Source organism: Mirounga leonina, unplaced genomic scaffold (genome assembly GCF_011800145.1).
Source record: "Mirounga leonina isolate KUSES-001 unplaced genomic scaffold, KU_Mleo_1.0 Mir_153, whole genome shotgun sequence".
Taxonomy (NCBI): Eukaryota; Metazoa; Chordata; class Mammalia; order Carnivora; family Phocidae; genus Mirounga; species Mirounga leonina.
This window is the reverse complement of record NW_023270387.1, coordinates 20,557,323-20,573,768: the sequence shown is the minus strand read 5'-3', so window position 1 is coordinate 20,573,768 and position 16,446 is coordinate 20,557,323. Positions and strand designations below refer to the sequence as shown.

At 49.4% G+C, this 16,446-nt stretch overlaps 1 protein-coding gene across 4 annotated transcripts in view; it reads left to right on the top strand.

Moving 5' to 3' along the window:
* FEZ1 (fasciculation and elongation protein zeta 1) overlaps positions 1 to 14,182 on the top strand; it is a 44,335-nt gene extending 30,153 nt beyond the window's left edge. For 3 of the 4 annotated variants that reach the window (XM_035009233.1, XM_035009230.1, XM_035009231.1), the window contains 6 exons: positions 1,780 to 1,948; positions 4,823 to 5,094; positions 6,059 to 6,139; positions 7,245 to 7,320; positions 11,357 to 11,422; positions 13,824 to 14,182. In XM_035009233.1, coding sequence (XP_034865124.1) covers positions 1,780 to 1,948; positions 4,823 to 5,094; positions 6,059 to 6,139; positions 7,245 to 7,320; positions 11,357 to 11,422; positions 13,824 to 13,840 — 681 coding nt within the window. In that variant the 3' untranslated portion in view covers positions 13,841 to 14,182. Of the gene's footprint in view, positions 1 to 1,779; positions 1,949 to 4,822; positions 5,095 to 6,058; positions 6,140 to 7,244; positions 7,321 to 11,356; positions 11,423 to 11,838; positions 12,263 to 13,823 lie in introns of those variants that run through there. The other variant, XM_035009232.1, reaches the window with a different exon arrangement.
* Positions 14,183 to 16,446: the final 2,264 nt, after the last annotated feature.

The window sequence follows — 16,446 nt, the reverse complement described above, 5'->3', positions numbered from 1 at the left end:
GTCGATGACTTGGAGTGTCTTTGATAAGGGATTTCATGTCTCTCTAGGCCTCAGTTTACCCGCCTGCAGTAAACTGGAACATAGTTCCTGACAATCGGGTTGGGCGGGGCTCATGTTTGATTATAGCCAGAGATAGGCCTGGTGTTGATGGGCTTCACTTCTTGCTAAGCTTCTGAGTGTAATCTCATTAAGAGTCAAGACACTGAAATGAGGGTCTCAAATACCTATTCTTGCAAAAATAGAAGTGACAGTTGAGGCTTTTGTATGGTGGGTATTTTCTCATATTTCATAGAACACCCAAAATGTTGAGCCTTCCAAAAGGAGTCTTAATGGACAGTTGTGTCTTTGTTAAAAAAAAAAAAAAGTAGTGCTTGACATTTGATTGAATTAATTATATTTTGGCTTTAGTCATTTATTACTTAGCGGAGAATAATCTTGGGTCTCTGGATTCTTTTTTCAACTTTTCGGTCGACAAATATTTCTGGGCGACTTTTTGAGCAGGTACCATACAAGTTTTTCACAAAGTAGTTTCGAAAAAGCTCCACCAGGAGCCTGTGGGGCCAGAAAGTGCTTTTCGGCCAAAGGAACTCTTTCATGTCTGTGGCAAAAAGGTGGGATATTAAACAGGTAAGGATCAAGAGATTGAAGAGCACCAGATGAAAAGAGAAGAGGGGCTGACAGTTCTTCTTGTGAACTGTAAGGGATATACAATTCAGTGATCCAAGGTCAGCGATCAGTTCTCTGTGGGAGAAGGAGAAACTCAGCCATAAGATTCTGAAGGGGGTTTGTCATTTGCTTGTATTTTATAAACGGCTTTCAGGAAGCAAAGCCTAAGTATTCCCTAAATTTGCTGAATGGAGGTGAGAAGGTGTGGGGATAAAATAGAAATTATTCTTAAGGTGTGGGCCCCCTGAGTCCCCTTGTCCTTGGTCCAGCTAACGTGAAGAAGCCTGCCTCAGACAGAACACAGCCCAGGGGCCTGGAGACTGAATCCATCACAGAATTGAGGACAGACAAATGCAGAGTGCCCTGTCGTGACCAGACCCATCCATGGACGGCTTTCAGACTGTCTTTGCTTCTTCCATTTTCTTTACGTGTCAACAGTTAATGAACGTAGCAGCTCACCCGTCTTCCTCTGGCGATGCTCTGATTTAGCTCTCTCTTCTGGGGGCTGATCCCTAGTAAGAGTGGAGATTACAGCTGGGTTTCTTAGCTCTTCTCTGCTCTCCAGACCCTACCTATCCTTTTGTTATGTTAACCTCCTGTTTGGCAATTGTAGCTGCCCAGCTCAAGTTCCTATCCAGGTGAATTCTGGAGAAATTTCCTCTACGTAAAAAAACAAAAAAAGCCTCCCCATTTTGAGTTGTTCTAGAACAGCGGAAGCACTGTAACAATTAACAGACTGGGTTTTGTGTTAAAGTTGGGTGGCTAAAGTGTTTTCCCACTTAGAAATAAAGTGCTCAGCACATTGAGGTAAATGTTCCTTCCGGGCAGCTCTGCTTTGTTTCCCGAAAGAGGAGTTTATTTCCAATAAAGCACTCATCTAAATGGTGTTCTTGGAAGAGATTTCACATTCAAGAGTGCTTTACATTAACGAAAGAGTGTGTGTAAGCCTTTGGTCAGATCTATTTTTATTATTATTCAACATTTATTAAATAACAATATTGCTTTAAGAATTTTATAGGCAGCAAATTAGAGACATCCTTAGCTGATCAAAATCCGAGCCGGGATGTCCCTCCAGCAGAGAATAGTTAGCACTCTCTTGCGTACCTTCTTCAGGTGATTGAAGAGATTGAAGAAATGATGCAGAACTCCCCAGACCCTGAGGAAGAAGAGGAGGTCCTGGAAGAGGAGGATGAGGGAGAAACCTCCTCCCAGGCAGACTCCGTCCTCCTGCGGGAGATGCAGGCCTTGACCCAGACCTTCAACAACAACTGGTCCTACGAAGGTGAGGGGCCTGGTGGGTGGGCTTGCCGAGGATGAGCCCTCCTGCCTGTGGGCCAGGCCATGGGCACACGCTTCACATGTACCTAGTAGGACCTCCAATCCAGGGAGTTGGCAATCCCTTTCTTACTGGGCGTCAGGAGAGAACTTAGCAAATTTTGGGGGTGAGGGGGAAAGGCAATTAAGCAAAATCAAAATGGTAAAACTAACCAAAGAACAAGACTGGAGCAGAATAAGCAGAGGAAATCGGAATCCACTCTCCAAAATGATGCTACCATAAAATCAATGAAAAAGGTAATAATCATGATAGCTGATATTTTTGGAAAGCTCTCTATGTGCCAGACCCAGTTGTAAGAATTTCTGTGCATCATCTCATTTCATCCCCACCCCAACTCCATTAGGACTGGGGTAATTGAGGAGGCTGAGAGGCTAAGTGACTTGTTTGATGTCCCCACTGCTGGGGACATATGATTAAAAACAGAATCTCCTCCCCACCCAGAAAACCTCTCCACAGAAGGAGAAGAAAAAGCCAACAATTTTATTATTGGATAAGCGTGAAGCCAGAACAGAGTGCCCTTCACAGGCAACTCGCTGAAGGGATTGCAAAACCAGAAAGAAATCCTACTCTCATCTCTGGCGAAGTGGATACAACCCATTACATTAAATCAGTTTAACAGTCTGGAGAAGGGCGACTAGTTAGGGCCCTGTCATCTTCCTTGATGATGACTTTTCCAACCTGTGGCTCCCAGGTGGTTGAGGAAATATTGCTGAGTCCTGAGACTGACAAGGGGCTTATTTTGCTGTTCAAATGATTGGCATCCATCTGCAAAGGACAGAGGAAGGCATTCGCAGAGAACAGGCAGGGGAAGGAGAGAGAAAGTCTCTTTCCTTACTTTCAACAGGGAGAGCCAAGCTTCCTATTTTTCATGTGTATCTGCCCCAACACCACATCCAGGTGGTGAGGGGTGGGGCCCACGAGCAAAGCCAGACAGGTTAACACCAGAATCCACACTCTTTTTTTTTTTTAAAGATTCTATTTATTTGTTTGTCAGAGAGAGAGAGAGAGAGCATAAGCAGGGGGAGTGGCAGGCAGAAGGAGAAGCAGGCTCCCTGCTGAGCAGGGAGTCTGATGCGGGACTCGATCCCAGGACCCTGGGATCATGACCTGAGCTGAAGGCAGACGCTTAGCAGACTGAGCCACCCAGGCATCCCCAGAATCCACACTCTTAATCTGTGTGTCGTGTTAGCTCTCTGACAGGTTCGTAGCAATTATGATCACGCAAAGAAAGGGGTGGATGAGGTGTAAAATGAAAGGATATGACGCAGCGAAGGCAGAACTGAGTATAAAAGCCATCCATCTGGAAGGGTAACGGGGCCCGTCCTGCAGGAGGGGCCGCGCTCCTTGGGCGGAGATGCACCTGTGGGCTGGCAGAGCCTTAGAAACACCGCAGAGGGAAGGCCGGCCGGGCAGGTGTCAAGGTCCAAACATGGGTGAAAATCGAGGCCTGCTCTGAGGAACCATGTCCTGAAAACGAAACTCGGTGGTTCTAAAGAGCAGAGGCTGGGCCAGCGCAAAAGCAGAAGGAATGTGCTCGCAACGATGGGGCAGATTTGGCTGCGGAGCTGCATTCAGGCTGGTCTCAGCCACACAAAGGCCCCAAACATAGCCGCGCTCAGCGGAAGACTCAGGAAAACAGCTGAAGTGCACAGTGAAATGGCAAACGCAGGAGGGGGACAGCTCTAAAAAGCAGAATAAAGGGGGAGGTCGAACCGAGTCAGCAAATCCACAGGCCACGGCAGAAACAGGGAAGTAAAGTGGATTCTGGGGCAGAAACAAAAGATGTTAGAAGGAGACAAATTTGAAAAGATGCTCCCCCCCCATCTATTATTTTTATTATTTTAAGGAGGCTCCCTGCCCACCGTGGGGCTTGAACTCGTAACCTTGGGATCAAGAGTGGCATGCTCTACAGACTGAGCCCACCAGATGCACTTCCCCCCCAGTCTATTTTAAATGAAGAAATTGGAAGGGAAAAGAATTTAAGACAAAGTTTTCTGTACCCCATTATCTCAGCTTCCCTTTGGTTTTCTCTGACAGCAGGCTCGGTACCAGCCAGCCAGGGCGCACTTTTCAGTCTGCGGTCCCAGTCTGCCGCACGTTTCCCGTGTTTCGGAATATCTGCACTGTCGCGCAGGACCACGGGGTGAAGGGGGCTCAGATCGCTGTGCTTATTTTGCTGGCCGGCTAGATCTTGATCAGCTCTTGGGACAAACGCCACCTCTCTCCTGTCTGCAGCACCTATGCCCAAAACCTCCTCTTAATGTTTTCTCCCCCGATCCTTGACCCATTTCGCACCAGGAATATCAGAGACACAGAGGAAAAATAGGAAGAGGAAAAAGGGATCAAAAAGTCACATGTTTGTCTATGCACATTTTTTTTTTTAAAGATTTTATTTATTTATTTATTTATTTATTTGTTAGAGAACACAAGCAGGGGGAGTGGCAGGCAGAGCCGGCAGAGGGAGAAGCAGGCTCCCTGCGGAGCAAGGAGCCCGAGCGGGACTCGATCCCAGGACCCTGAGTTCATGACCTGAAGCCGAACGCAGACGCTTAACTGACTGAGCCACCCAGGCGTCCCCGTCCGTGCACATTTTTGTGAACGGAGCCCACGGGCTTCTGTGGGGGCGCTTTCTTCTTCCTCTTTTGTTGTCCTGAGAGTGGTGTGCACTTTGGCTGTCGTACATGGGTCCCTTCCTTCCTGGCGTGCCCCTGAACTGCCAGTCCTGTAAGGAGGCAGGAGGGGTCCCCTCGGGGGCAGCGGCCCGGTGGGCTCTGGCTGGGCTGCAGGGATGGTCACCTGCGGGACGGTCTCCCCCTGCAGGCCTGAGGCACATGTCTGGGTCGGAGCTGACCGAGCTGCTGGACCAGGTGGAGGGCGCCATCCGGGACTTCTCGGAGGAGCTGGTGCAACAGCTGGCCCACCGGGACGAGCTGGAGTTCGAGAAGGAAGTGAAGAACTCCTTCATCACGGTGCTTATCGAGGTTCAGAACAAGCAGAAGGAGCAGCGAGAACTGATGAAGAAGAGGCGGAAAGAGAAAGGTCTGAGCCTGCAGAGCAGCCGGATAGAGAAGGGAACCCAGATGCCGCTCAAGGTAGGTGAACCGCCCGCGGGAAGACGAGGTGCATCCAGCCTCGAAGCCTGGCCGTGTGGGGCCCCGGTACCAAGCCTGCGCAAGCCCCAGGAGCAGAGCGGGATTGAGCAGTGACTGCGAGCAGGACCCTTGGCAGACAGTAGGGCTGTAAAGAGAGAGAAGGCACCCCTTTCTCCTTGCCTCCCCTTGAGGACCTCGGTCTAGCTGGGGGACACCAGACGTGGACATGGGAAAATACTTGCATGTGGTCTGTGTTCCCTGAGGCAAGACCTCAGAAAGAGGGGTGAAGGTGGCTAAGACTGAGGGGCGCTGTGCCCTGGGACTCAGGGTCAGCATCCCTGCTGCTTGTGCTGACTGCTCTCTTTCGGATGGCGGGGGCGGGGGAGGGGGCTCGCGGTTGTTTCAGGATTGAAAATTCTGACGCCTTGCTGTAGACTAACAGGATTCTTCAAACCAGTGGTTCTTGATCAGGGAAGCTCAGGAGAATCCTCCAAGGAGATTGTTCAAAATACCTTGGCCGAGGCTCTGTCCCAGACCTCCTGAATTGGGCGTCGGCTTGTGCATTTTGGAAAAGCCTTCCCAGATGAGGACAGCAGCTTTACATCTGCCCTCCCCAGTGGCCGGACGTTTTGTTTTCCTCTGTGAGATGCTTGCATCATCACCTGCCCCAGGCGTAGGGTCCTGCTTTATTCTTTCTGTCCACACGGAGGCTGAAATGAGGAAACCAGGGGGGTGCAGGGCGACCCGTTGCCCCGAGGGACCTACTAAGAGTCTTTGAGACTCTACTTTTGGTTCTTGCAAAACTCAGGATTAAATTTTGGCCTATTTTTTAGCCCAGGTTTTATCTGGGGCAGGGTGGTGGCCGGTGGGTCTGGGTAGCTTAGGGAGGACACCCAAGTCCCGGGGGAGTGATGACTATGAAGCAGGAAGCATGGAAGGCACCTCCTTCCCCCTCTCTCCCCAGCGCTTCAGCATGGAAGGCATCTCCAACATTCTGCAGAGCGGCATCCGCCAGACCTTTGGCTCCTCAGGGACGGACAAACAGGTACCAGCAGTTCCCCGGCTCCCAGCTTTCCTCCTGGACTCTTGCAGCCCGGCCTCCCCTGCAGACCGGGGCGTGGTGACTCACTAGGGTTATCCCAGCCCTCGGGCAGAGGGAGGTCTTAACATCTTCTTCCACTCATAAGAAGGGACAGGCAGGTCTTTTACAAGGTGAACTGGGTTTTGTTTTGTTTTGTTTTGTTTTGTTTTGTTTGAGCTGTTGCTGGGCCCTCAGGTGCAAAGATGGGTCAGTCCTGGTCTCTGCTCTCACGAAGTGCATAATCTGATAGAAAGGGCATGTGCATAAACGGACAAGTTTGGAGTAAGTGCACGTAATTGTGTACGAATGTCAGACATCTTTGTAGCTGAATCCTAAGGGTGAGAATTCTGGCACTGCAGCATGCGAAGGGATTTGGGGAACATCTAATCCAGTCCCCTCATTTTGCAGCGGTGAGAACTAAGATCTGGAGAGATTAGGTCTTCTCTCAAGACCACACCGCTAGGGGCAGAACCAAGACCAAAATGTAAGTCTTTTGGCGTTTGGGCTGGAGCTCAGTCCCCCAGGCTCCCCGCCAACCTTCAGGATCTCTCTGGCACCCTGTTCTCGGGCCCCACCAGGCCAAGATGATCTTGTTGTAGAAGCACCTCATATCCAGCAGAGGGAGCAAACCCAACGCCCGAGACCAAGGGCGGGGTTGAGGTTCTCTCCCCTGTCATTTTTGACAAAAGAGAGACCGTTTGATTTCATATTGCACGGCAAAGCATACAAAAGTATAATCTTCCTTGAAAATGTTCTCCTGAAGGAGAAAAGGCTCACCAGGATTCCTAAATATCCAAAAGCTTGTAGTGTCAGAAGAATGTATTCGATGGTATGGAGGGCTGATATGGGAAAGACTTATAAAATGAGACTTTCGCCAGAGATGGGGAGAGGGTCCCGAGGCAGTGGTGGGCAGAGTGTCATGGGGGTTGCTGAGAGTGTCAGTTTCGATGGAGCATGTTGGGGAGAGACGATCACAGTCCCCATGCAAGTTGTCAACGCGTCTCACCTGTGGAGGGACCAGACTTGTGTCTCCAGCCCTGCCTGGCATGTTTGTATGTTTATCTCGTAGTATCTGAACACGGTCATCCCTTATGAGAAGAAAGCCTTGCCCCCGTCAGTGGAAGATCTCCAGATGCTGACAAACAGTGAGTTCCTCTCATCCCCAGAGAGATGGGCCGCTCGCTCCGTGCCTCCCTCCCCGTGAGGGGCAGCATTAGATGGGTCAGAATGTGCTCCATGTCCCTGCGTCACTCCCCCCCTCCCTTGTCTGTTCTCTTGGCAGCAACTTGCGGTTGCTTTGTCCCACCTATGGCCCCGCGGCAGGGGGCTTGGTCCATGGGGCTGGCTGCGTTTTTAAGGAGAAGCAAGGTTTCTTGGGTGGCAGGGGTGGGTGACCGGAAAGGGTGGTTTTCCTTCCAGGAAATGACTGCCCCCTCTCCTCTGCTTTGGCTCTATTGTCAAATATTAATAAACATCCTGAGTGATGGGAGAAACCAGTGTGTGATAAAGAGCCCTTTGTAGGCAAAATCTTTTTACGTACATCAAGCACAACAACCCCCAAAGGGCTGGGGGCGCATAGTATTAGCCATCAGTGTTAGCCTGATTCTTTTAGGAAGAGAAAAATGTGAGGCCAAGATGGGGTGGCAGGCTCAGTGAATCACAAGAATGTCCATCTCCCTGGCAACCGTGCCCTGTGCCGAGTGACATAGTCACCGGGCCCGTCCAGCCCATCGGCGCCCCGCCTCTACCTCGGAGGGAATGGCTTGAGCAGCGGGCTGGGCTAGCGCAGGGCCATTTGCTACCCCAGGGGAGGGCAAGAGGAGCTTCTTCTGTTCAGCTGAGGAAGACAGACACCTGGTGCCCCCTTCTCCCCCCGACCCTGGTGCTATAAAGGTGACCAAACATTTTCACTGTTATCAATCTGGGGAACCAAAGCAGAAGGTTCTGGTAAACAGAAACCCTTCCTACATCCATGGATACCGCGTCCTTGAGAATCTCTCCTCTTCACTCCTTTTAAACTCCTTTATTTGCATACATAGGCACGAAGATTTTTTTTCAAGGGAGCAGACAGCAACGAACTGACATTTATAGGTGTTTGTGTTTTCACAAGTAGTAAGCATTTGGAAAATAATTTGGACAGATTACGAGGGTTGATATATGTAAAGTACTCGATCAATTTTTTTTTAAAGGAAGAGCTATAAATTTATTACAGACACCCATTCAGGAATTCAGTGCGAAATCCTTTCATTTTAATTAAGAAACAGTGGATTTATTTACATGTTTCAAGTTCGTTTAAAACATTTTAATTGGAGTGTATCCATCATTTAGAATAGTTTGGAAATACAGAACAGTGAACAAAAAAAATAAATAATTCATTGTCCCCTCCACTGCGGTTACTATTTTGGTGTTTTCAGCCATAATGTTTTATGTCTTCTCCACATACTTGGGATTATACTGGCTATAAAATTTTGTATCATGATTTTAGTCATATCAGTTAACATTTGGTTAACATTCTTTTTATGGCTCTCTCTTCTATCATGTGGGTACACCACATTCCAATATTTTATTCTTTTTAAAAGAAAAAACTGCCATCTTCCCTGAATGTGAATTCTGCTGCAGGTTATAAAAGCTTTCTTTTTTTTTTGGCCAGTCCTCATATGGATCTGTGAATGTCTCCTCTTTACTCCTGAACCAAGGATGTCCTGGACCAGCTCTTGGGACCGGACAACTCCTATACATTTTGGATTTTGACAATGAACTTAGACACATATTGGCTGAATGCAAGGATTACATTTTTACAGCTGTCTTCTTCTTCTTTTTTTTTAGATTTTATTTATTTATTTGAGAGAGAGAGAGCACAAGCAGGGGGAAGGGCAGAAACAGATTCCCCACTGAGCGAGGAGCCGGAGGTGAGGCTCGATCCCTGGACGCTGGGATCAAGACCTGAGCCGAAGGCAGACACTTAACCCACTGAGCCACCCGGGCGCTGCCCACAGCTGTCTTCTTCGTGCAGCATTTTGTGTGCCCATATTCAGTTGTAAAGTACTTCCAGCCTGTTAGGTTGACAGGAATACACATCCAAAACTACAGAAGAAATAAAAGAAACCAACACCTGGAGGGCCCCAGTTTCAGGCTCTTTCTTTCCTCCGGACCTGGCCACTGACTCATGCCACCACCGGGTCCATCACCCACTCCCAATTTTTGGAGTCAAGTTTCGTGATCCTGACCTGAAGCAAGGCAGGGTCAACAATGGAGAGCAAGGCCATGGAAATGGATGGAGATCCATCCCCATACTGTCGAGGCTGCCTCCTCCTGGTGACCGGTGTCGGCTGAACTTTACTGCTTTCCCTGCTCGCAGAAAAGCAAAACGTACTCATTGAAGAAGGCCAGACCCAGGGTGCCTGGGTTGCTCAGTCGTTAAGCCGCTGCCTTCGCGGCTCAGGTCATGATCCCGGGGTCCTGGGATCGAGTCCCGCATCGGGCTCCCTGCTCGGCGGGAAGCCTGCTTCTCCCTCTCCCACTCTCCCTGCTTGTGTTCCCTCTCTCGCTGTTTACAATATCATAAATATCTCTCTGTCAATACAATATCACATATATCTCTGTCAAATAAATAAATAAAATATTAAAAGAAAAAAAAGACCAGACCCTGCAGAAATAGGATGTAGAAAGGAACATCCCCTGTGATTTTGCACCCAGAGATAACCAGTCTTAACACTTTCATGCACATTCTTCCAGATTTTTTTCTATGAATATTAGCATTTATTTATTAATTTAGAAGTTAATCCATAATGTTCTGCAGCCTTCTTGCTTCACCGGTAAATATGTCTTGTACCCATGGATCTGTTTCTCGTTTTTCATAGAGCTCTATAAGACTACATGGGATAGGGGTGCCTGGGTGGCTAAGTCAGTTAAGCGGCTGCCTTCGGCTCAGGTCATGATCCCAGGGTCCTGGGATCAAGTCCCGCATCGGGCTCCCTGCTCCGCGGGAAGCCTGCTTCTCCCTCTCCCTCTGCCTGCCTCTCTGCCTACTTGTACTCTCTATGTCAAATAAATAAATAAAATCTTAAAAAAAAAAAGACTACATGGAATAGATACACCATGGTTTATTTAAGGGATCTGTGATGAAGAATACTATCGGTGCATTCTCTCCTCCCCTCATTTTATGATATTATAAACAAAGTCCAACAACATTCTTAAAAGATTTTCTACAAAGCTGACTTCCACAATATGAATTATGAATATGAGAAAGCACTACCTCGTTTACTAACAGAAAAAACTATTTTCAAAACTTCTATAAAAAAAGCCTTTATGCTTTTGTAACTTCCCTCTTGTTTGCCTTATATGTGTGTAAATCATCAAGTGTCTCAATGAGAAGTCTATGAGCTCCTTGAGGGTCCATAATTCTGCATTTCCACAAATTCTAGCACTGTAGTGGGCATAAAATAGAAAATAAATTATTTGTTAAAATAAGTTCATTTGTTATTGATAAATAGGAATAATAATTTATGATTATAATAATTACAGAAAATTTTCCAGTATCTGCTTACATGAATAGAATGTCCTTAAAGAGTTTCATTGGTGATTCAATAATGTGATGACTGTTATTCTTTTTTTTTAAATATTATTTATTTATTTATTTATTTAATTTATTTATTCGAGAGAGAGAGAGAATGAGAGACAGAGAGCAGCATGAGAGGGAGGAGGGTCAGAGGGAGAAGCAGACTCCCTGCTGAGCAGGTAGCCCGATGCAGGACTCGATCCCAGGACTCCAGGATCATGACCTGAGCCAAAGGCTAATGTGATGACTATTATTCTTAACATTTAGATTGCATCTGAAAGCTGATTCTTTTTTAAATTGCTTTATTTCTTTTCATGCTTATTAAAGATAGATACTTAGGAAATAATGTGGAGATATAGATGAGCAAAAAAAAAAAAAAAGTAAAATATAAAAGAAAATAAAGTCACCAAAAGGCCACTCAGACTTTTTGGATGTATTCTACTCCATCAGCATGTGGAATGTTGATGCTTGACAGAAGCTTCTAGACGTTTGCTCCATACTCAGTGAATATCTGGTTTTGTTGAATCATTTCTCACTCTTAGGTTGGTGGGTTGTCTCCCTAGAAATGAGCTTTATGCCCTGCTGGCATCTCGGCTCATCTCTCTCTCTCTCTTCTTCCCTAGTTCTCTTTGCCATGAAGGAGGATAATGAGAAGGTGCCCACTTTGCTAACGGACTACATTTTAAAAGGTGAGAGCAGTCCCTGGGGCCCCTGGAGCGGGGGCTTCCCGGGGTCCCCTCCCCCAGGCCTGCCGCTGAAGGGCTGGGAGGCCGCTCTGCTCCGCAGCCTTCCCAGAGCGTCCTTCCACCCAGACCGCGCAGGGCACACAGGGCCAGGGGCCGCTGGTGGACGATTATGAGGCCCTCACAGGAATGGGGTTTTGTCCTTGCATGTTGCCAGGAGGCGGGAGAAGGAGATTCCTTCACCCTGGAGTCACCAGAGCGCCTCCACATTAGAGCAGTGGAACCAGATTGTGAAAGTTCTGGAGAGTTCAGGCAATTCCGTGGGGAAAAACCAGAGCCCCGGGCTACGTGTACTAGTCTCAGCTGCTTGAAGTCATGCCTAGCTACATCCTTTCCTGACTTTTGTTTTATCTTTTATTAAGGAAACTGTTAACATATATGAGTCGAGTGACTGGAATAATGAACTCTCATGTGCTCATCCTGCTTCAGTGATCATTGATTCATGGCTGATCTTTGTTCACTTACACCCCTACCCAGCTTCTCCCCTCCATATTATTTTGAAGCAAATCCCAACCATCAGTTTTCTTAATCTATAAGTATTTCAGTGTACATTTCTAAAACATAAGGACTCCTTACAAAAAATCCTAACCACAATATCGTTATCACAACTAGAAAAATAAAAAATGTCTCAATATCTTTGACTCTCCAATCAGTGCTCACATTTCCCTGTTACATTTTCTCAGTCTGTTTGAATCAGGATCCAGTGAAAACCCATACACTGCAATTGGATAATATGTCTCCTAAATCTCTTTATATATATATATGTTCCCTTTCCTTTCCTCTCGTTCCTTGAAATTTATTTCTTGGAGAAACCAGGTTGTTTGCCCCATAGAATTTCCTTGTTTCAGCTTCCGCCAGTCGGTTATGTCCCCATGGTTTAATTTAATATGTTCTTCCATTTTTTTTTTAAAGATTTTATTTATTTATTTGACAGAGAGAGACACAGTGAGAGAGGGAACGCAAGCAGGGGGAGTAGGAGAGGGAGAAGCAGGCTTCCCGCGGAGCAGGGAGCCCGATGCGGGGCTCGATCCCAGGACCCTGGGATCATGACCTGAGCCGAAGGCAGATGCTTAATAGCTGAGCCACCCAGGCGCCCCTGTTCTTCCATTTTTTGTATTTCTTGTTAGCTGGCAGAGCTAGAGGCTGGATCAGACTCATTCTCAAATCTTTTGATAAACATTACACGATCAGTGGTGCTAAACTTCCATTAAGAGACACATATTCTCTGGTTGTCTTTCTTTTTGTGACGTCAATATCTGTATTAGTCTGCTCAGGCTGCTACAACAAAATACCGGGGGGGGGGGCGGGGAGGGGAGGGGCTTCAACAACAGAAAGGTATTTTCTCACAGTTTCAGAGGCTAGAAGTCCATGATCAAGATGCCACCAAATCCAGTTCCTAGCAAGGGCTCTCTTCTCGGCTTGTAGACAGCCACCTTCTTGCTGTGTCCTCACGTGGCCTCCCTCTCCTGTGTGCACGTGAAGGGAGAGAATGCTAGGGCTCTCTGGTGTCTCCTCTTATAAGGACACTAATTCTATCAGAGCAGAGCCCCATGCTATGACTCATTTAACCTTACCTCCTTAGAGGCTCCATCTCCAAATACAGCTGCACATGGGGCGCCCCGGACATTCAGGCCATAACAATATCCACTGCTGGTCATCCATTGTCTGGATTCTCGATTTCATTCAGCTTTGGCCCACATGCACACACGACGTTGGGTACAGTTCCAGTAGGCTTGTGGATCTCGGTTAAGAACCTCTGGGTGGTATTGTTTCCATAAGGATCAGAAAGATTAGTCTTAAATTTCAGCAGGAGGACTTCAGGCTAAACATAGGGAAGAACTTCTGCCTCTTAAAGGCTTTCAAAGCCAATTTCTCAAAGGAGGTCTGTGGAAATGGGTTCGGTAAGTCTGGGAGCCTGAGGGCTGGACCCCTTTTCCCACCGTGATCCACGGAAATGTCAGTGAATTCATAAAACTAGTTAACATTTACTGAGCGCTTTCTATTTGCTTCTGAACAACCCTGTGGGGTAGGCAGAAGCACCGTCTATTGTACACACGGAGGAGCGAGCGCAGAGAGGTGGAGCGATTTCCCCAAGGTCGTAGAATTAGCACAGGCCGGATCCAGGGTTTGAACCCAGGCACAAGCATCCGAGACCTAATCAGCGCACCAGACGGGCCACCTCCCATCATCTCATCCTTCTTCCGGAAGGAAGACGCAGTTATTCCTGGGTCCTGGGGGGCGGCTCTCTGCTCGGGATAGGACCGCCTCTCGGCCGGGGCCACCCTGGGCTGGCAGGTCCTGACCCACGCTGTGCTTTGACCTCTCTCCTCTCGCCTTTTCTTTGCAGTGCTCTGCCCCACCTAACCTTGCCCTCAGGGCCAGTCTTGCCGCGGAGGTCACAGAGCAAGAGGCATTCCATCCCAGGGACTGCATGACACCACGTAACCTCCGACGTGTATTTAAACGTGTATAGCTTAACCTGGATTAAACACGAGCAAGCGCGCGGGGTCCTTTGCTGTTGGCTTCTAGTCCTAGTGATCATTGGATGCATGACCGAGGGGCAGGGCTGGTGAGGCGCCTCTCGGCCCCGCCGGGGGGAAGGCGGGAAGGCAGGCGCTCTCACCGCTCACGATGTAGCCTGGCTCCAGCCCTCGAAAACAGCTTACCCTCTAAGACTAATTTTGAAATAAACCTTCATTTAATTAATATTCTTCATGTGCCCCAGAGTGTGGTCTGTCATACCTGGAGAGAGAAAGGCTGCGGAGCTGCCTTTGTGAGACGTCCCGGGGCCTACGGCAGATGGCCGGGCATGGAGGGACCCGAGCGTGGGCCCCCCGCCGTGGGCCGTGGGGGCGCTGCACGGGGCACAGTCAGAAGGAGCAGGCCATCCACAGACCCCCAAGATCTCGCTGCTTGGCAACTGTAAAGGGAGCTGCGCAATGTGTTCTAGGAAGTACTGATGGGGGGTGTCAGACCAGCGGGGGAGGGGGAAGTTAGCAGAGAAGTGAGTCTCGAGGTGCAGCCCGTGCCTCCCGCTGAGATGGCCACACTGGCCCCTGCCAGACCCTCCACGGGGACCCCGAGGCTCGGGGGCTGGAGGGAGTCAGCTCTGCTAGCAAGCCCAGCTTGGGGGATCGCGGCCATTGCCCCAACGCCCCAGTGACCTTGGGGAATGGTGTCCTGTGGCCGTGCGCACCCTCCCCTGCCCTTCTGGCAGCCGGAGGTCCGACTCCTGGGTGCTTTGCTGCTCTCGGGACCAGCAGGTGACTGTTGTCCTCACACCTGGATGCTGCCTTGATTTCAACATAGCCGGAGCTCGGAACTCGCTTGGCTTCCATCTTCTGGCTTGAATGACAAAAGCCCCATGAATTCCCACAACCCCATCTTTTTTTTTTTTTTTTAAGATTTTATTTATTTATTTGACACAGAGAGAGAGAATGAGCAAGGGGAAAGGCAGAGGGAGAAGCAGGCTCCCCACTGAGCAAGGAGCCCGATGCGGGGCTTGATCCCGGGACCCTGGGACCATGACCTGAACTGAAGGCAGACGCTTAACCGACTGAACCACCCAGGCGCCCCTCCACAGCCCCATCTTCAAACAAAAACCTTCATAGAGCCCTTGCCATGTGCCTGCCGCTGACCCTATCACGTCATAACCGAGTGTCCCATCAGGAGAAGGCAATGGTGTCGCCCAGGTTTTACGGAGAGGGGAGCAGCCAGCAGCGACGTTCAGAAGGCGTAGAGTCAGACTGCCCCCTTCCACTCGCTCTTCGTATGGCGTTTGCTTTGCCCGAACGTGCCAAACAGAAAGCCATACTTTAGCACACCGGCAGCCCCGCGGGAGGCTGTGGGTCAACGTGGGTGACAGTAGAAGGCATCCCTGGTGCCCTGCCTCTCACTTCTTGGGCCTCTGCTTTTCTGGGAGCAGGGCCGCCAAGCAGGAGCCGTCTTAGCTTGGGATGAGGGGGCCCTAGTCCTCCAGGGAAGCTGTCCCGGGGCCTGCAGCTCTAGCTCAGGCATGCACCGGGAGCAGAATGTCAACACGGGTAGAGCCCTGGCTGCTATGGGAGAATCCAAGCAACCACAGGCACCCATGCAGATCCTTAGGGGCCAACACGGACGAGTCCCAGGGCTTTGACAGCAGGAGAGGACTTCAGTTCTGCATTCATTGGCACTGTGGTTAAGGATGCAAAGGGTCACTGGGGGCGCCAGGTCATTTGCCGGCTGGGGGGTTTTTCACCCGTCTCAGCAAAAAGGAAGCAGAGAATCCTCCAGAGCTTTTCTTCCTGCCTTGCATTTGTCAGATCTGGGTCAGCCATTCCTTCCCCCAGTGTATCCTGCCAGCAGGTGTCTGAGGAAGCAGAGACAAGCTAATCAAAGTTGCTGGCAGTTAAAAATAAATCTCAAGTGTCAGGGATACACTCAAGCTAGAGGAGGTGAGCAGGCAAAGGTGGGGACAGTGGTTCCTCTTGTCTCGCCTTTTGTCCCCATCAGCAGTCTTAGCGGGGAATGTTCGGTCTGATTGTCATGGTTGTGCATGTCCTTCCCTCTATCCTTGCTCCTCAGCGTGGGGAGCTGACTGTGAGAAAACGCCGCGGCCCAGACCTCCCACATCAGAATCTGCATTTAACAAGCTCTCCAGGCAATCGGTATTTGCGTTAAGGTTTGGAGAAGCTTTGCATGGAGGCTGAACCTGAGTGCGAAGTGTGGTGCTCAGGTGAACGCGATTCCCCGCCCCCAGCATTCCCCTCTGCTCATCCTTCTGGTTACAGAAGCGCGGGGGAGGCGCCCCAAGGGGGACTGACGCTTCAGACTGCGGGTGGCCCTTGTGGACAGACTCAAGTCCAGTCTCGGCTGGCCGCACACAGCGAGGGTACCGGGGAGCCCGGGTCTGCGGGCAGCCTCCTCAGTAGGTAGCAGGTGGGCTTTGAGGGACGTGGTAAAGGCCCCCAGTGTGGCTTTTGCCAAGTGTC